At 44.7% G+C, this 18,639-nt stretch overlaps 1 protein-coding gene across 4 annotated transcripts in view; it reads left to right on the forward strand.

The window, feature by feature from the left end:
* The first annotated feature begins 462 nt into the window (after window positions 1-462).
* ENPP2 (ectonucleotide pyrophosphatase/phosphodiesterase 2) overlaps window positions 463-18,639 on the forward strand; it is a 111,685-nt gene continuing 93,508 nt past the window's right edge. The window contains exon 1 of one of the 4 annotated variants that reach the window (XM_045999418.1): window positions 463-602. In XM_045999418.1, coding sequence (XP_045855374.1) covers window positions 546-602 — 57 coding nt within the window. In that variant the 5' untranslated portion in view covers window positions 463-545. Of the gene's footprint in view, window positions 603-1,646; window positions 1,986-18,639 lie in introns of those variants that run through there. The other 3 variants (XM_045999434.1, XM_045999401.1, XM_045999411.1) reach the window with 3 other exon arrangements.

The raw sequence follows: 18,639 nt of genomic DNA on the forward strand, positions 1-18,639 counted from the left end.
TCCTTGCTTTCTCCTCGTTTCTCCGTGGGAGGCACTGCACACAGCCAAGTACTATAAAGTACAACAAGAGCTACTTTTTATTGAGTGTGTGTATCGGAAGAAAACGGAAGAGTTTTTCCTACCCATTTTCATAGCAGATACCATAACCCCCATTTTATTGATGAGAAAACTGAGGCATGGTGAGGTTGAATAGCTTGCTCCTGTTCTTGTAGCTAGGAAGAGGAGACCACGCGTGTCTGATGACGCTAATGCCCCTAACTTCCAAGGTGGGTCGATAGAGATTTTTTTCTTATTGTAGAACACCTCTATGGCTCCTGCATCCTTTTCATGTGAGCTGATCACCCAAGCTGGCTGTATTTATCCATTTGGCATGGCAGGATGATGTCCGTTTCCTGGAGTGATACAGGTGCCTGGCCAGAGTCCAAACCCACACCCTCCTCTCGAGGCTCAGCCTCCCACACCCAGTGTGTGTGCCTGCAGGAATTATTTTCAGTCTCCCAGGGCACCGGGACAGCTTTTGTAGGTGTTGGTGTCTGGCTCAAGTGATGTCCTTCCCCTTCTTCTCCTCCTGGCTGACTTCTTATAGTCCTTCCAAAATGAGTGTGAGTATCACCCGCTTTCCCCTTCCCTAAGCTGGAAAAAAAAAAAAAAAATGAGAGCGATACCACCTGTCTCCCGGGCATCGCTATAGACCATCACAGCATCACAGCTCTTCTCTGCACAGTAAAATTGTGGGATGCTGACTCCTTGTTCAGGGCTCTGCTCACAATCCCATACCCCCATCCCCTTTCATCATCTAGAAGGACCCAGAAAAGAGAGGGGGAACAGGCTCTGATCATCACCAGTGATGGCCTCTGGTAGCAGTCTCAGGAATCCCTGGTTTGTACCCAGACCTCAAAGTGGCCAGGCTGGTCCCTTAGCCTCCTTTTAGCAGCTGCTAAAGGGGGGCAGGGGGAACCAGACAATTAAAAAAAAAATGTACTCAATAAATTTGAGACATCTGTGGGTATCATGATATGGATATGATATCACAGCTATTATACTAAAGCAATTTCAACCCTTTCGTAATTCAAAAATGAAAATAGTTGAGGGCACGACTACCTTATAGTACATGCTACAATTATGTGTTCCAGTGTGTGTGTTTGTGCCGTAACTGACTTCTGGCTCTGGGCCACTCGCAGGGAGGTGGGTGCTTTGTGGCAGTGGCCAGGCTGCCAATTCAGAGGACGGAGATTTCACTTTCTGGTTGGGTGATTGGGGTAAAGACCCTATTTCTCTGAAGCTCCTGTTTCTCTCTGTGTGTAAAATGGCAGGCATCAGAGAGCCTCCCCGGCATTGTTTGAGGCCAAATGACAGCACGATTGTGAAAAGCGCTTTGTAAACCTTAGCATGCTCTAAAGGAGAGTGGGAAAATGGTGGTATAATTCCGGAGACCGTTAGAGGCGCTTCTCCAGCAAACCGCCTCCCAGGTTTCACCTGGAAAGAGTAATTCGGGGAACTCAGCAGCAGCAGGGCAGGAAACTCGTGCAGCAAAATCCTTTTGGAAGCAGGGGAAGAATCCCACCGAACGAGATAGAATCGCAAGTCAAACCTCGTGGAGACTCTCCTTAAAAGATTATGGGATGAAAAATTAACTTGGCACTGTTGGGGGCGGGAATGTGGACGGCTGCCCTGGATGCCCCCGTCTTCAGCCTCCGGACACTTTTCCTTCCCCAAAGCCATTTTAGTCAAAGGTCATGTGTGAGTCTTGTCAAAGGCCAGCTTCCAATGGAATCATTGTCCCCCGGGACAGCGGCCCCCTGACTACATCTGCATTGGAGAAATCCCAAAAGCAAACGGCCCAGTGCAAACAAGAGCAGCCCGGGGCAGCCGTCCCGGGGCAGAGCTCACAGGTCCGCCGGCCCCACAGCAGAGGCCGCGTCCGCAGCGCGGGGGCCCGGCCCAGGCGCCCAGACGTCCGCAGCATGACCCGCCCCGCCGATCGGGTACGGTAGGCGCCCCACTCTCTCTCCCCGTCCTCCATTGCTGGGGCTCCCGAGTCCAAGCCGCTGTTCCGTCCGCCCGGGAAACCTTGCAAAGGGCCTCCAGATTTGCCGGAAAACGGTCCCTGTTGGGCTGCGTTCCCGTGCACTCAGCTGGAGCAATTTCCAGGCGCGCAAGACGCAGAGCTTAACTCGTGTCGAGCGAGTTCGAGTTTCGTGGCCCCGGAATGTTTGGGTTTGTAAACACTGTGTATCTCGTTTCTGGAAAACGAGCCGGTGGAACTTGCAGAGCAGGGTCGTGGACGAGTCTCCCTTCACCCAAGTGCTCGAACCCGTGTCGGGTGGGAGCTCCCCGGGCCGCGGCCGGGCGCAGGGAGCTGTGAACCGTGTGCTCCCGGGGCCGCGGGAAGCTCCGCGTTTTGTTTATTACCTGTTGCACAAGGGCTTTGCAGGAAGGATGGGGATTTTTAAAGCCATCTGTTTCGGTAATGTTCTCTGGGATCCCACAGTTGTGTCCAGAGGAAAGGGAATCATCTCGCAGCTGGAGGGAGCCCCTTCCGCACGGCCGGGGCCCCTCCCGGGCTCCACAAAGGAAAGATTTGATTGGCGTGCACGCAGCCGGGCAAGCCAGCCTCTGGGCCCTTTGAACTTAACTGTTTGAACACGTCTTTCCAATGGATCCGGCTAATTTGGGATAGGAGCTGAGGGAACCTGGGGTCTCCACGGAGCAGGCGTGCTTTTGATCCGGACTTGGCCATCTCCCAGGGCAGACAGAGCAGGTGGGCACAGCCGGTGTGCGGGCGCGAGCGCTGGGTCAAAGGGTTGCCGTTGCTGCCCTGCCACGCTCTGGTTTCATTTTAACAGGTTAAGCCCAGAGCCATTTCTCCCTGATAAAGGAAATGAAAACAAAAGCCTTTCTCGCACTCAGCAGGACGGAGAGGGAAGCGGCGGGATGTTTGTTGGTGTGTTTATCGCTCCCCCAGTACCACAGAGGCCGGGAGGTTCTCCACTCTTCAGTTCCTTAGATGTTACTGGAGCTTCTGCTCCTCCCCATCTCCATGTTGTCCTCCACCTTCCACACCAAAGTTCTTGAGAGTGGGTGACACCGCCTGTCTCCACTCCCTCACCGCCCCGTGACGGCTTTGCACCCTGTCAGCTGGTCGTCCTCTACCATGGCTTCCAAAGCAAAGCTTGGGCAGGGCCACCCAAGACCTCCGTGAGCCCTAGAGCAAGTTCAGCTTTCTCCCGGCTTCTCTGCTTGGTTTTGAACCGTTGGTCGTCCCCTCCCCCAACCCCTCTCTATCTCATGACTCTGTCCTGGGTCCCCTCTGACTTTCCCAGTGAGAATTGAAGACCTCGAAACGTCTTCCCTTCAGCAGTGCAGGTGCCCCCCTAGAATTCTTCATTCTCTTCCCCTCTCATCCCTTGGGAAATCTCACTGGTTCCCAAGGCTGCAACCATTAGGTACAAACCTACGGCTTAGTCTGATCTTTCTCCTAAATAGCAATCTTTTATATGGAACATCTTCACTTTGACAGGGGAGGGGGGTGCTTGGTGTGTGGGGTTTCAGATCAAGGTGTTCTAAACTGAGTTTGTCTTCTCCCTCCTCCTTCTGGGCCTGCTCCTCCTCTTCCGTTCGCCCCTACTCAAATGGCCTGCCCAGGGTCCAAGCGGGGCATCCCAATCTCATCCTGAGTGACCGCCTCTGTTTCGTTCAACCCGATCACTCTCCAAGTCCCTACTGTACCAAGTCTCTCTTCTATCCGCGTCATACAATTCACATCAGTCCCTGTGTCTCCATCTTACTGGGTCTTGTCTTAGTTGAAGTCAGTACCTCCCCGATTCCATTTGGTCACAATTTCCCACTCGGGAGCCAGTCCTACCCATCCCACACCCTCTATCTTACCCACCACACTACATCCAATGATCTTGCTAAAATGTAAATATCATCATACTTTTTTGCAAAGTCTTCAGTAGGTTCCTCTTTTTTTCCTGTCGAGTCTGTGTGCACAGGTTTTTCCAGGCCTTGCCTTTTACCATGCCCCACAATCTCATCTCTTATCCTTTCCTTCCTCTCCACATTTTATGCACGTTGCTTGCAAATTGAGACATATTAAACTATTTAGGAAACATGACTTTCCTCCTTGCCCTTCTCTTGGGTCTGTGTCTATATTTTTCCTTGAAGAATCAGCTGAGAGCAACTTTCTCTTGGAAACTACCCAGACCGTCTGCTCCCCATCCTCCAGAATGGGTGAGGTGGCCCTCCCATATACTTCCAGATCTTACCCTGTTCCTGTCAGTGCATTTACCAGTCCTCTTGCACATATCTCTTTATCTGTCTGTTTCCTACTGGCCTGGGAACTCCTCAAGGGCAGGGATCAGCACTTTTTGCCTTAGCGTCCTTGGAGCCGATAACCTGGACCCGACTGGGATGCTGAGTGAATTTGTTTGAATTCTGGGGCAGTTCTTTTCATGACTATTATGTTCAGGCCTTGAATAGGATGAGAGAGATACAATCTACAAATACAGTACGGTAGAGGATGAAGAGCTAAGGTCAACCGTGGTTATCAGGAAAAGGCATGGTCTTCACCTTTTTAACAAAGGAAGGGTTTAGACTTTCTGGGTATTTCAGATAATCCCCCAAGTCTCCCAGCTCACTCTCCAATCCACATCTCAACTTCTGAGTTTCTCTGATTACTACCTGCATCTATCCTAACCTTGTTCAAGACCGAGAAGAGCTGCAGGAAAACCCTTTTGCAGGTTTGCTTTGGCTTTGTGAAGGCGAAGGAATCCTTTTCAGCTGGAACCTGGCATGGGAAGAGGGTCCTGAAGGCCAAGATGGGCGGGCTTCTAGGAGAGCCTTCTGTTAAGCTGCTTCCAAAGTCGCAAGCTGGTATCTTCTAATACCAGGTCTGCAAGGCCTTGGGAGGGACCAGCAGATGAGTTAAGTGTGGCTCGAGTGTGGTAGAGGTTTGGGGAGACTAGAGAGCAGAAAATGCAGCTTTGATTTTCCAAAGAGAGAAATATGTGCGGCTGAACCTCTAGACAGGGGTGAGTGACGAATGGGTTCTATAAAGAATTACTGAAATTGCAAGTTGTTTTGTTAGAGCTGTGGTTCTTTCGAGATCTGGATGGACCCGACTCTTCTCAGCAGAAATGACAAGATGCAGCCCAGGCCACTTTTTGTCAACTCTAAGGAAGTTCGTGCAAGCCCACACTCCTGGATTCCTTTGAGTTGACGTGAACCTCAGGTTAAGACTCTCTAGTAAAAGGTTAAAAAAAAAAAGGCATCTCTACTCAAAGAGTTAATTCATTGGACAGATATTTGGGAGGGCAGGTGGTGATTAGCAGGAGCCAGCATACATCCAAGTAAACATATTTTCTCTTTTGAGAGGATCCCAGTGTAATAATGTGTGGTGTTGAACCTGAGTCACAGGACCTGGGCTCGCATTCCTGCGCTGGCACTCACTAGTTGTGTGACTTTCTCTCTGGATCATGGTCGTGTTTTGTATTAAGGAGGGATATAGGTTTTGGAAATTTTTACTAAAATGAAGCACCTGAAATATGGCTATACCTAATGATCACCAGTCAGTTCAAAACCTTGATTTCAGGAAGGGCCCAGATCTTACCTCTTCTTCTGGATTAGAAGGAGGCATGTGGGCTAAATGACGACCTGGTTGAGTGTGTTTGTTAAAGGCTACTGGATTAACAGGTGGATGTCTTTGCTGGTCTGCTCTGGGCTCTGTCCTTATCCCTCTTTTATTCAATATCACTGACATCCATAAAGGCATAATACATTGTTCACATTTGCTTAGAAGAAGACGTAAGGATTAGGAGTCCAAAAACTATTAGTTATAGTCTATTTCGGCTCTTTACATTGTGGGGATGTATGCACAAATAGATATAAAATGTATTGTGTATGAGTCCTAAAAGTCAATTGCAAAGGATTGGGTGTATCTGTGTGAGAGGAAGAGGGGTGGGAGGGGGTGAGAAGTAGAGAGAGGAAGAGGGAGAGGGAGAATGAGAGGGGAAGAGAGGAGGGGCAGAGAGGCAAGGGGCAGGAAGTGACAGAGAGGGAAAGTTTAAGATAAAAGTCATGGCTTCGTGCAATTAAGATTTAGGAGTTTGACAATAGAATCAATAGTGAGATGTAGCCTCTAAAATAACGTTAGGTTGTATTTAAAAACGTAGAGAATATAGAACACGGAAGGTAAGAGTCATTCTCCTTTGTATTGTGGAGACCATATCAGAACTATTGTTTCTAATTCTGGTTGATACATATTAATCCATTAGCATTTTTTAAAGCATTTATTATGTACCAATCATTGTGCCAGATGCTGATGATAATGGTGCTAAAAAATATAGACTTGCTTTCATGGAGTTCAGAATATAGTAAAGGTACTAGAAGAATAAGCAGCTGATTCAAATCCAGTGTGATACTTGCTTTAATAGGGGAAACTTAGGTCCCTGTGGAACCACCTAACAAGGGATATTTAGTTCAGACTTTGTGGGACCAGGGTAGACTTTTTAGAGGAAGTGATGTTCAGGGCGAGTCAGGGTTCTCAAGGTGCAAGTGGTGGAGGGAACAGTTTTCCAACCATAGGAGACAGCGCCTCCAGGAGGCTGAACTGAGATGGGGGAACAGAGAGATGAGGGGATGAGAGAGAAGAGATAGTGAGGTGGGAGGGGCCGGGCCTTCATGTAGCACAGCTGTAATTGATCCCTGGGAGAGATTCATTTAAGGGAATCATTAACACTGTGAGTAAGGCACAGTCTTGATCAGTTTCCAGTTTCGGAAAGATCATTCAGGCTGCAGAATGGACAATGGGCTGGAGGGATGGTCGAGGAGGGAACGTGTTGTGGTAACATGAACAAGAGAGGATGATGACCCCAACCCCCGTGGTAGAGAGAAGAGGACAAGAGTGGAACGATTCAGAAACTCACAAGGAGATATTAAGCAGAGTGACCACCTGTGGGAATGCTGTAAAGAAGGTGGCCCAGGACCTCTGCCTGCCAAAGGGAAGACTTAGAGGGGTCTGATGTCTGTCCTTCCGTCTTTCACTCTCATGTGGAAGGGCGATTAGCGTTGTGCTTGTCTCTCTGAGATGGCAGAGCTGGGCCAAGTGGGTGGGAGATACAGGGAGATAAATTTCAGCTCCATACAAGGAGGAATTTTCTAACAGACCTCTTCCAAGACAATGAGCATTTTGTCACAGGGTATTTGAACAAAAACAAACACTTGGTAACTATTCTTAGAAGAGCTGGAGAGGCAGGAAGAGAGGAGGCCAGGCTGGGTGGGCACTGACATTTCTTTCCAACTCTGAGATTCCAGGGTTCTGTGTGTGTCGTTCCACTATCTCAGCCTGGCATTTAAGGGCTGGTGTGATCTGGGCCTTTGTGGGGCACCCATAGGTCCTGGTTTCCCTGAGCAGTCCTAGTGCAGGCCTGCTGTCTCCTGGTAGCTCTTGAGAATTCCCACATTCACTGTCCAAGGGTCTTAGATGGAACAATAAATTTTCTGACCGTTCATCCCCCTGACTTAATACTCCTGCCTCCCCTGGCATCCTGTTAGAAACCCTAGAAACGAAGCATACTGAACTATTTGTTACTCTCCAAGGAGACTCGGCATTTTGCTGCGTGTTTGTTTACTTTTGCCCTTTCCTATGTCAGGAACACCCCTCCTCTGCCCAACCTCTTTACCTCATTGAGAAGATACTTTTTTCATCAAGGCTTGACCTAAATCAAATGCTGAGTCCTTCATCAAGGCTTCCTTTAGCATCCCAGGCTGAATTATAGTGTTGAGTACCTAATAAGTTTTATACGTACCTGGGCTCCTTCTGTTATCCCCTAGAAGTCCAGTACTGACATCTATGAAACATCCAGTAACCCGGTGGTATGAACGGTGCTAGGTCTAAGGCAACAACCTTTTAGAAGGAAATTTCCACTTGTTAAAAAGTCCTATTTTCATTTTATAAGGGATGCATGCATTTTGTAGGAAAAAGCTAAATAAGGAAAGTATCCAGTAGAAACAAAAAATTATCTACAGTCTCAGTACCTGGAGATAAGCATATGAACACATGAGTAAACACCCATCTATGCTTTTATGCACATTTAGTCTTAAAATTAAAATCCTGCGACTCCTTCTGTAGCCTGTTTTTCACTTAATAATATACCAAGAGTATTATCCCATGACACTCTATATTTTTCAAAAACGTGATTTTCAATGGGTGTATTGTGTTCCATTCTGCTGTCTCATGATTTGTTTAACAAATTCCTCTTGGTGGACATCAGACTGTTTCTACTTTTTTGATAGTAGAACAGATGATGTTATGATTACCCCCTGAGACAGGTGCCCATGTACCCACATGTCTGTTCTATATGGGATGTTGATAATTTCTCTAATGACAAGATGTTTATGACTAAAATAAGGATACTGAGTTGCTAAGAAAGTAAGAATTTTTTTTTAAAAGTTTACTTTAATTTTTAAATTTTTTAATAAATATTTACATACTTATTTTAGAGAGAGAGACAGAGAAAACACCAGTATAGGGGGAGGGGCAGAGGGAGAAGGAGAGAGAGAATCTCCAGCAGACTTCCCACAGTGGCCCACTGACATGGGACTTGATCTCATGAACCTGAGATCATGACCTTGAGATCATGACCTGCGCCCATATCAAGAGTCAAACACTCAACCGATGGAGCCACCCAGGCTCCCCTAATTTTACTTTAAAAAACTTCATTCCTATTCTATGCTATATAGATGTATAATATATAAGATATTTAAGTTTATTTATTTTTAAGATTTTATTTATTTATTTGTCAGAGAGAGAGAGAGAGAGAAGAGAGAGAGCGCACAAGCAGGCAGAATGGCAGGCAGAGGCAGAGAGAGAAGCAGGTTCCCTGCTGAGCAACGAACCTGATGTGGAACTCAGTCCCAGGACCCTGGGATCATGATCTGAGCCGAAGGCAGCAGCTTAACCAACTGAGCCACCCAGGCATCCCGAAATTTTTAAATTTTTATGTGAATGTATATTTACTAACTTTTTAAAAAGATTTAATGAAAGCATCTGATTTGGAAATGTGTTAACAGTCAGTAAGCTTGATGCAGAAGTGAGAGATAACCAATAAATACATTTTTTAAAGAACTGAGTTTGAAATCTAAAAACTTCAACATCTCTGTGAGTATCAGTGTGACACATTTTTATTTCTATGCTAAATATAAGGAAAAATGATCACAAGTATGTTACAGGATAAAGATAATTCTCTAAAATGAAGGACACTACCTAATATTTTGTTGTCTAGGGAAGGTATATGGCCATGGCTTTAGATCCTTATTCTGAAGTAAATAATTTATCATCTTAGACACTCAGCAAACAGGTAGGTCTCTCCACTCTAGAGTGAAATGTGTTCATATGAGAAGCAGGCCTTGATTAGGAAACACTGTGAATCAGTTTGGTGACTTCTTAACAAAATAAATGAAAGATGTTTTCATGGTTTGAATTGTGCCTTTCCTTTACCTCCCATTTGAAATCCTAACCCATGAGTACCTCAGAATTTGACCTTATTTGGAGGTGAGAAATGGCTCACATGATTATGGAGGCCAAAAGTCCCAAGATCTGTTGTCTGCAAGCAGGAGAATCAGAAAACTGGTGGTGTAATTTAGTTTGAGTACAAATAATGGGAGGCTGATGGTGTAAGTCCCAGTCTAAGTTCAAAGGTGTGAGAATCAGGAGCATAGATGTATGAGGGCAGAAGAAGAAGATGGATGTCCCTGCTTAAGCAAAAAGGGCAAATTTGCCCTTCCTCCACCTTTTTATTCTATTCAGGACCTCAGTGGATTGGGTGATGCATTGGTGAGGATGATCTTTTTTCGATTGAGGGTGATCTTTATTCGATTTGACCCAAATGCTAATCTCTTCCAAAAACATCCTCATAGACATAGCCAGAAATGTTTTATCAAGTGTTGGGTCATCCCTTAGCCCAATCCAATTGTCACATAAGACTAACCATCACAGGGTCTTCACAGAGGTAATCAAAGTAAAGTGAGATCAACAGGGTGAGTCCTAATCCAACAGGACTGGTGTCCTTACATAAAGGGGAAATTTGACACAGAGATACACATAGAAAGAAGAGGAAGGGAAGAAACACAGGGAGAATATGGCCATTTACAAAGCCAAGAAGAGAGTCCTGGAACAGATCTCTCCCTCACAGCCTTTAGAGGGAACCCACCCTGCCGACACCTTGATTTTGGACTTCCAGCCTCCAGCACTGGGAGTTAATAAGTTTCCGATACTCAAGCCATTTGGTATGTTATACTTTGTTATGGCTTAATACAGACTTAAATTAGTACAGATTTCATGAGCGCTTAATTCCCCGGCATGGTTTCAGCTTGTGACACTCATTATTATTATTTTGCTCTTCAGTCACTGTTATTTATTTATTCAGTGACTGTCATAACAGTCACTGATATTTATTTATTTATTTATTTATTTATTACTGAGATTCTGCTGTTATTTGCAGGAATGATAGATGACAATATATTGTTGTTCTTAGTTAGCAAAGCATTTCCATATTCACAATCTCCTTTGACCCTGAACAAGGTATAAGAGATGATAATTCTTATATCTCTGTTTTAGGAATAGGAATTGGAGGTTCAGAGAGATTCAAGGTTACACAGGTTAGATGTAGTAGAGCTGAAACTCAAACATAGAACTTTTGATACTAAATACTAAATACTTTGTTACTTTCACCTTCATGGACATGTCAAATACCATCTTTTGTCTTTAAAGTTTGAAAAGACATGGGTTGTGGCATGCTGAGTCGCATTTCTCTCTCCCTCCCTCTTTTTTTTTTTTCTAAATCCCCTGAAAAAGATTTTATAATCCTACTTGTTGGAAGATATCTGATGCATAAAGGCACCTACTCCTCCCACATCTTCATTATCAAATATTTATCAGGACTTGAGGCGCCTGTGTTTATGTGTGCCGAATATTTCTTCTCCACTCAGAAGCTTTGTTTACTGACAAATTGGGCTTTCTTAGTGCACAGTTTGATTGCTGACAAATCCAGTTGCAAAATTTGGACATGTTGGATATAATTGGGTTTTTCCATCATTAATACTGCTCAGATATTAATTCAACAGAGTGTCCTGAGGGGTGCCTCACAGTTTCCAGAAGCTGCTTGACTTTAATCAGCAGGAACAAATGCAAGATTATTGCACTTTTTCCTTGGGTGACCTAAGCTTGTTCTTGGCACCCGTGAGCGCAGAGCACTGGTTGTCTCAGAGTGTTTCAGTGGCTTCTACCCAGGGGACTTATTAGTTTTGAACCTTGGGGATAATTCCATAAGAATGTAATTCTTTTCCTCCCTGAAGGAACAAAATGTTGCTTGTGTTGGGTTATTCTTGTTATGGGACAAGACCAGTGGCTTCCAAATTGTGGAATCATAGAGGTCCATAGGTAAGTTTGTCAGATTTAGGAAAAAACAAGCAAACCAAAACAAGCCACAATAACAACAGAAAACCCCAAGATTCCCTGGTTAGACTTCAATTTTAAATAATCAGTGAATACCTTTTTACTGTGAACATGTCCTCAATATTGAAAATACTTTAAAAGATGATGGTCTCCAGCAGCCCTACTTATAAAGTGATGTTAGGGGTAGAGTGTTGGTAATTTTTCAACATTTCAAAAAAAGTCTATGAAAGTTATCCATTTACCCAAGTAGGGCTTCAGAAGTTCCTAACGATGTTAAATTTACTTGATTTTGAGGTTGGGATTTTTTTTGACCCAAGTTGAAAGCACTGGTCATCTCATGCTGAAACCATAATTATACTATCTTTTTTGATGACTTGTTGTATGCTAGGATGATGCAGAGCACATACATTATCTCGTGTAATCTTTAAAACCAGAGCCTGGCAAATTATAGCCTGTAGGCCGAATCTGGCTGCTGCCTGTTTGGTAAATAAAATTTTCTTGGGACACAGCCAAACCCCTTTGTTTCTGGAGAGTCTGTGTGTGCTTTCACTCTATAAAAGCAAGTTGGGTAGTTATGAGAAGGATCATTGCGTGGCCTGCAAGACTGAAGATATTATGATCTGGCCCTTAACAGACAAAGATTGCCTGCACCTGCTCAAAACCACCCTTTGAAGGACTTACTGATATTCTCATTTTTAGAATGAGAAAAAAATGAAGGCCTCAAGAGGTTCAATAACTCAGCAAGCTCTCTCAGCTCTTAGGAGTGGCTTAGACATGAAGCGATGGGGGCTTCTCACAGCTCTTCAAATTCGAACAAAGGTCTGCTGAATTCCAAAACTTCTGCTCTTTCTACGGCTGATCCAAAGGCTGATTTTAGATTGCATCTGTCTTAAATGGGCATAACAATACAGAATATGATTTATGATTTGATAACAATTAAATGCCATCCATCTCTGAGACCAGGAAGACGGGATGGGTAATGGTTCATTCTAGCATTCAGGCTCTATTTATGCCCCGTCATTTCTCTGTACCTCTGTTTCCGCCCTCATAATTTACAGATGATAATAGTACCTATGGGTGTGATTGTTACCCAGATTTAGTGAGATGATGTCTAAGGAGAAATTAGCAGAGTGCATGTAGTCCACACAACAGCTGTTACTTTTAGTTCCAATGACTATTATTTCAAACTCGGTGTTAAAAAAGAGTTTGGGAAAGTTGGGAACATTTGCCATGGTTGGTGGACAGAACACCTCAACCAGGAAGCCTGCCTAGCATAGCTACCCCTGAGGGCTGGATAACAGCTAGGAAGGATGCTCTTCCAGCTTCACTGGGACAGACGTCTTTGGTCTGAGCATGTCTTTTAGTTCTTGGCTGGCCATGTTTGTCTTGGGAAGGCATGTTGTGAGATGTTACAGGATGTTCATCCCGAGCTCGCTGGATCCTAAACCCCTTATTACTATTACCCCCGATTATTTATAGTATTACCATCCACTCCCAGTGGCTCTAAATTGACTAAAAATGTAGTCAGCCTGCCAGGGAATGACCTTCCTAAATAACACAAGACAAGCAATTTTCCTAAGAAACACCTCAATCTATAATTTGATCCTTAGGCAAAAACAAGGAAAAAAAAACCCCAGTTTTTACCAGTATTCTCACCCTCCAAAGCAAATTTTCTGTGTGAAATCACTAGCAATAAAATTTGTAGGTAGGATGTATTGAGCGTCTTAGAATAGCTTTGATCTGTTGAGGAGATGAGCAGATGAAGTTGTTCCCAAGAGGGATGGGAGTGGCAGGCTTGAAAAGCCTGGAAGAATTTTTGATGCTGTGTACAAACACTGGATGGCTAGTCAATCTGAAGTAACTGAAGACACGGCGGAGGCTCCTGGAGGCCTTGTTCCAGTGAAGAGGCATATGTGTGTGGGGACATCAGCAGCATGGGTTTGGAGTTTCCCCAGCCTGTCTTGGGTGTGTGGGGACAGGGACAAGAAAGGGGCAGTATTTTCTAAGGCTGAGCCTTAGCGCTTCCCTGGGATCTAGAGAATTCTTGAGAACTCCAGCCTCAGGGACTAGGCTGGGGAAGGACTGAAGGAGAAAGGGGCAGTGCTGAAGGTTGAACCTAGGTTCATGCCTGACTCTAAGAATGCTCTACTTTTCCCTAAATTTAACCAAAAAAGAATCATATTTGCTCTCAGAATGTTTCCATTTGGCTGTATTGGACTGCCACGAAGCAGACTGAACGGCATGAAGGAAATCACTCATTCATTCACCCAGTGTGGTCATCGACGAGGGGTGGGCCACGTGGCGCGTGGAAGCGCAAAGCGCAGCTGTGAGCTCCACGACCGCGGGTGCTGAGGAAAGCCTTGTCAGGCTGGAGCTGATGTGATGCAGCCAGTCAGCATGCCCTTCGAATTCTTCACAATGCGCCCTTGACTCCATAGGATTGGCCCTCATTAAAATGCAGGCCATGTGCCTCCCACTTGTGTATTCCTTTCATTCCTAAACAAACCCCAGTCTAATAAAGAGGCAAGCAAGGCAATGCAGGACACAAGTCCGCCTGGGAATGCTGGTGTTTCCAAGACGTTAGGTTGAGCCTAGCTGGCTGCTGCTGCACTGTGAGCTCTGAATGTCTCCCGGCACTCTGGGGTTCAAGGGTAGCATTGCCTGCCGTGCTAATTACACATGGGGATCCGCTGCCAAGCAAGGTTGCGTGGGCAGCCATCTCTCTATCTGTCTGGGGAATGCGGCCGGTCCAGAGGCAGGAGCTTCAGCTCGACGCTGGCGAACTTTCAGGAGGTGGTGGAGATGCAGTCCCTGTCTTCAAGACACTTTTGATTCAGGGAGAATTTTGGACAGAATGAACACAACAGAGAGGGCAAGGTGTGGTAGAGAGATCAGGGACTTTGAGTGGTTCAGACGAGGTGTAAATCCTTTCCCCACCACTTCCTCTGTAGCTGTTCTTGGTTCTTCGCTCGTAAAATAGGATTCGATGAAAGACGGTCATGCGATTATATAAGGTCATTATATAATACCTTCACGGGTAGTTAATTATTATAATCATTGTTATATCTATTATTGTCATTATCAGAATATGGCAGATTCTCATTGAATCAAGGATGACTTTTGGATGACTTTTGGCAAATTACTCAAACTCTTCATCTGTAAAATCGGATAATCTGAATGGCTTTATTTGTGCGGTTCCAAGGCTAGCTGTGGTCTCGCATCGTTCCCACCATCCTGTTTTATCCTTTACTCAGAGCTCTTAACACTAATTGACATATTTGTGTATTTTATGTCTTTTCCATCCAACAAAATGTAAGCTCCATGAGCAGGCTTTCAGGTTCTTTTCTAAATTGCTGGTGCCTTTTCTGCCTAAAAGAGTATTTGCTGCCTAAATGGATGAACGAGCAAGAGCGTGCTGACCCCCATGTTAAATGTTTGGCCCGTGGTTGGCTCCTGGTAGGGCTGACTGCACTCGGGGCCATTATTATGATTAGAATGTGTTGTGTGCAGTGAGAGGAACCAATGCACAGAGTTTGCTCCCAGCTCTGTCAGGTGGCGATCTTTGGCCTTAGCGCTGGCATCTCATCAACCGTGTCGTCGTTGGGTAAAACAACTGGGTCATTGTCAATAGTAAGGTCACATGAGATTAACTGCAAAAATAAGAGAGCATTTTGGTCAATTCTCAGGAAGAAAGGGAAGCAGCAGCCGAAAGGGAGAGCAGATTGGGAAAAGGAGAAAACGGCATCTTTTGCAAAGTGCTCTGTGACCTGAGGCCATCGGCTACAGGGCTGTGACTGAGCTCAGCCAGCTCCAAACCTTGAAGGCATGCAAAACCAGCTGCCTTGGTCAGGGGACGCAAAAAGAAAGCATCGGTAGAATCGTTCCAACCAGCAGTTGGTGCCAAAATGAGAAACTGTTTTTTACAGAGTCTGTTCTGTATCTGAACTTAAAAAAAAAAAAAAAAGACTTATTTATTTTAGAGAGAGATAGAGAGAGAGAGTGTGGCAGGGAAGGGGCAGAGGGAGAGAGAGAATCTCAAGCAGACTCCCCACTGAACACAGAGCCAGATGCAGGGCCCAATGCCACTACCCTGAGATCATGATCTGAGCTGAAATCAAGAGTCCAATGCTTAACTGACTGAGCCACCCAGGCGCCCCTGTATCTGAACTCTTAAAGGTACCAAGAGAAAAACCCCTCAAGTGCCTTCTACATGTGAGATTGGATGACTTTTTTTTTTTTTTAAGTAATAAACTCAATGTATCAAAACATAGTGGACTATGTTCTATATTAACTAGAAGGTTAAAGAAGTTCTTAGAAGCTAGACTCTGGTTAGGCAGACCAGAGTTTGAGTCAATTTGCATGAACTTGGACAAATTCCTTCAACTTCTGTGAGCTTCTGTCAAAAAGAGAACCCAATATGTACTTTGCAAGACTGTTGAGAGAATCTCTGAGCCACGTCTGGCATATTCTAAGTGCTCAATTGATGGTAGCTTTTATAATTAACAATTATGTCACAAGGACCTTTTTACTTAATCCCCACAACAACTCTGTGAGGGAGGTGTTGGTATCACTCCCATTTTACATATTTGGAAGCAGAGGTCTAGTGAGGTTTCCTAAGTCAGGCCACACAGCTAGTGAACATCTGAGTTATGACCTTAACTAAGCCTGACAGCCCAGTATTTTAGAAATTACCAAGTTGTGGGGGCACCTGGGTGGCTCAGTGGGTTAAAGCCTCTGCCTTCAGCTCAGGTCATGATCCCAGGGTCCTGGGATTGAGCCCCACATTGGGCTCTCTGCTCGGCAGGGAGCCTGCTTCCTCCTCTCTCTGCCTGCCTCTCTGCCTACTTGTGATGTCTCTCTGTCTGTCAAATAAATAAATAAAATCATTAAAAAAAAAAAAGAAATTACCAAGTTGTATAACATCTCTCATTAGAGCCCCTGAAGTTTAGTGGGATGCTGTAAACTTCAGAACGTCTGCATTCTCTTGCATAATGCTCTAGTGGTAAACTGAGGTCATTTCGACTTTGCAGTGGCCCTCTGTGTACAGAGTATTATAAGAGACCTGTAAGGCCAGGAGAAGAGGTATAAGGTCAGCTCATTTTATGCCTATCTTTTAGATCTACCCAGAGTGGATTGCTTCATCTCTTACTTAAGTCCATCAAATGGTTCTTCGCTCACTTTATCTAGATTTTTGTTCAGATATCCTCTCTTCAGAGAGACCTTCATTACCATCCAATTGAAAATAACTGCCCCCTTTCCTCTTTGTTCTCTAGCTCAGCTTTGTTTTCCTTATCACTTATCAACTATCTGGCATCTAGGATACATTTCTTCTCCCACTGTAGTGTGTGCTCTTGGGGAAGAGTCTTTGTCCTGTTCCTTTTGTGTCCTTAATGCCTGATGCATACTAAGGGCTCAATAAAAGTTTAAATAAGTTAATGAGTGAGTGAATTAATGAGGGTATTGGGTAACACGGACTCCTCATCATCCTACAAAACCCTCTCTCAAGTACTGAAATGAGACATCCAAAGTAAACCCAATCCAGACGGGAGTCCAGGCTGTGCCAGGCTCAGCTGAACTTCTCTCTCCTGGATTGGGGAGTAATTGTCTTTGAAAGGAACCCAAGATATAATGAGGTCATTGAGAGCTGTGGTCAAGCATCGACTTCCACAGAACCTGCAGGTAACGAAAACTCCCAGCTCTCTTTTACAAAAATTGTTATCAGAGGAAGAGCTAAAAGGGCAGGAAGATGGATCATGTCCCATTCTGCTGTTCAGATATTCTGTGCAGAAAGACAATCTCAGGAGTATAATTGGCAGAATATATAAATTGCATCTATAATGCCTCCAACAAAAAATCTGCAAGACGAGAGGGCTCCCTGGAAGTGGAGTGGAACAGAGATGGAGTGAGCCAATTCTCAGTGTCCCCCTCACATACCCATTGCATACCTCTATGACAGAACTCACCAGAGTGTGCTTAACAAACTGTTGACTTCCACATCTCCCAGTCAAAACATGCTTTTTATGTCAATATCCCCATAGCCCTGGCATAGCATACACTCGTGATAACCGTTAGCTTATGTTGTAGTGAGTGCTTGTGAAATCTGCCTTGAATCAATATTATATGAATTTGTAAAACTCTGGATTCTCAAGGTGGAGGGCAATTGTCTGACAATGACCGGCCTCTCTCTGATCTCCTGGGAACCTTGAAATGATGTCGTTATGATGCCCACAGCTCTGGTCAGTCACTTCCTCACTTCCAACCTATTCTTTTTTTTTTTTTTTTTTTGATGAGAACTAGGTCAGCCCGGAATAGAAGTTAATCTGTGGCTTCTGATATGTTCTGAATCAGGAGACATTATCAAGTATTAAGACTTATCAAACATTCATCAGATTCTCTACTTTGAATAGACTCATGTTTCTCCCAGCAAATAGTTAACGTTCCCAATCCTTCTAGATTTTGCCAGTTTTATAATCCTCATTAGGAAATCATGGAGAACAGAGAAGTCCCCCATTTAACAGGTACTTGAACTCATGCAGGTCTCCTGATATACTTGAGCTTGTTTTCTCATATACTGACAATACCAATACCGTGAAAGTTTTAAAGAAGGTTAAAGAAGGCAACACATATGTATATAAATGTCTCTAGTACATTGTCTGGCAAAGAGCAGACCTAGGAAATTACTAGCTATCACTTAAGGACTGTCTGGTCCATGCCAGGTGTGGTATCATGCATACATACTTGCTTTCCCCTTCCCCCCAACCCTGTCTGAGCTGCCGTGCTCTCTCCCAGTCAAAGGTGTGTTAGCTCTGTGATCCTGCCTATGAGCAGACTTCTGGTTTTCCTGATCACAAAGTAGGAAGAGTGAGCGGGCCTTGGTTCTTCTCATAGGGCTTTTTTTTGTTTTTTAATTTTAAAGTTAAAAATTCAATTAATTTTTTTAAAAATATTTTATTTATTTATTTGACACAGAGAGAGAGAGATCACAAGTAGAGCAGCAGACAGAGAGAGAGGGGGAAGCAGGCTCCCTGCGGAGCAGAGAGCCCGATGCGGGACTCGATCCCAGGACCCTGAGACCATGACCTGAGCCGAAGGCAGCAGCTTAACCCACTGAGCCACCCAGACGCCCTCAATTAATTTTTAAATTTTAAAAAATGCAAGGCATTTTTAAAAATTGAAGTGTAATT

The sequence above is a fragment of the Meles meles genome, chromosome 1, assembly GCF_922984935.1.
Source record: "Meles meles chromosome 1, mMelMel3.1 paternal haplotype, whole genome shotgun sequence".
Lineage (NCBI taxonomy): Eukaryota > Metazoa > Chordata > Mammalia > Carnivora > Mustelidae > Meles > Meles meles.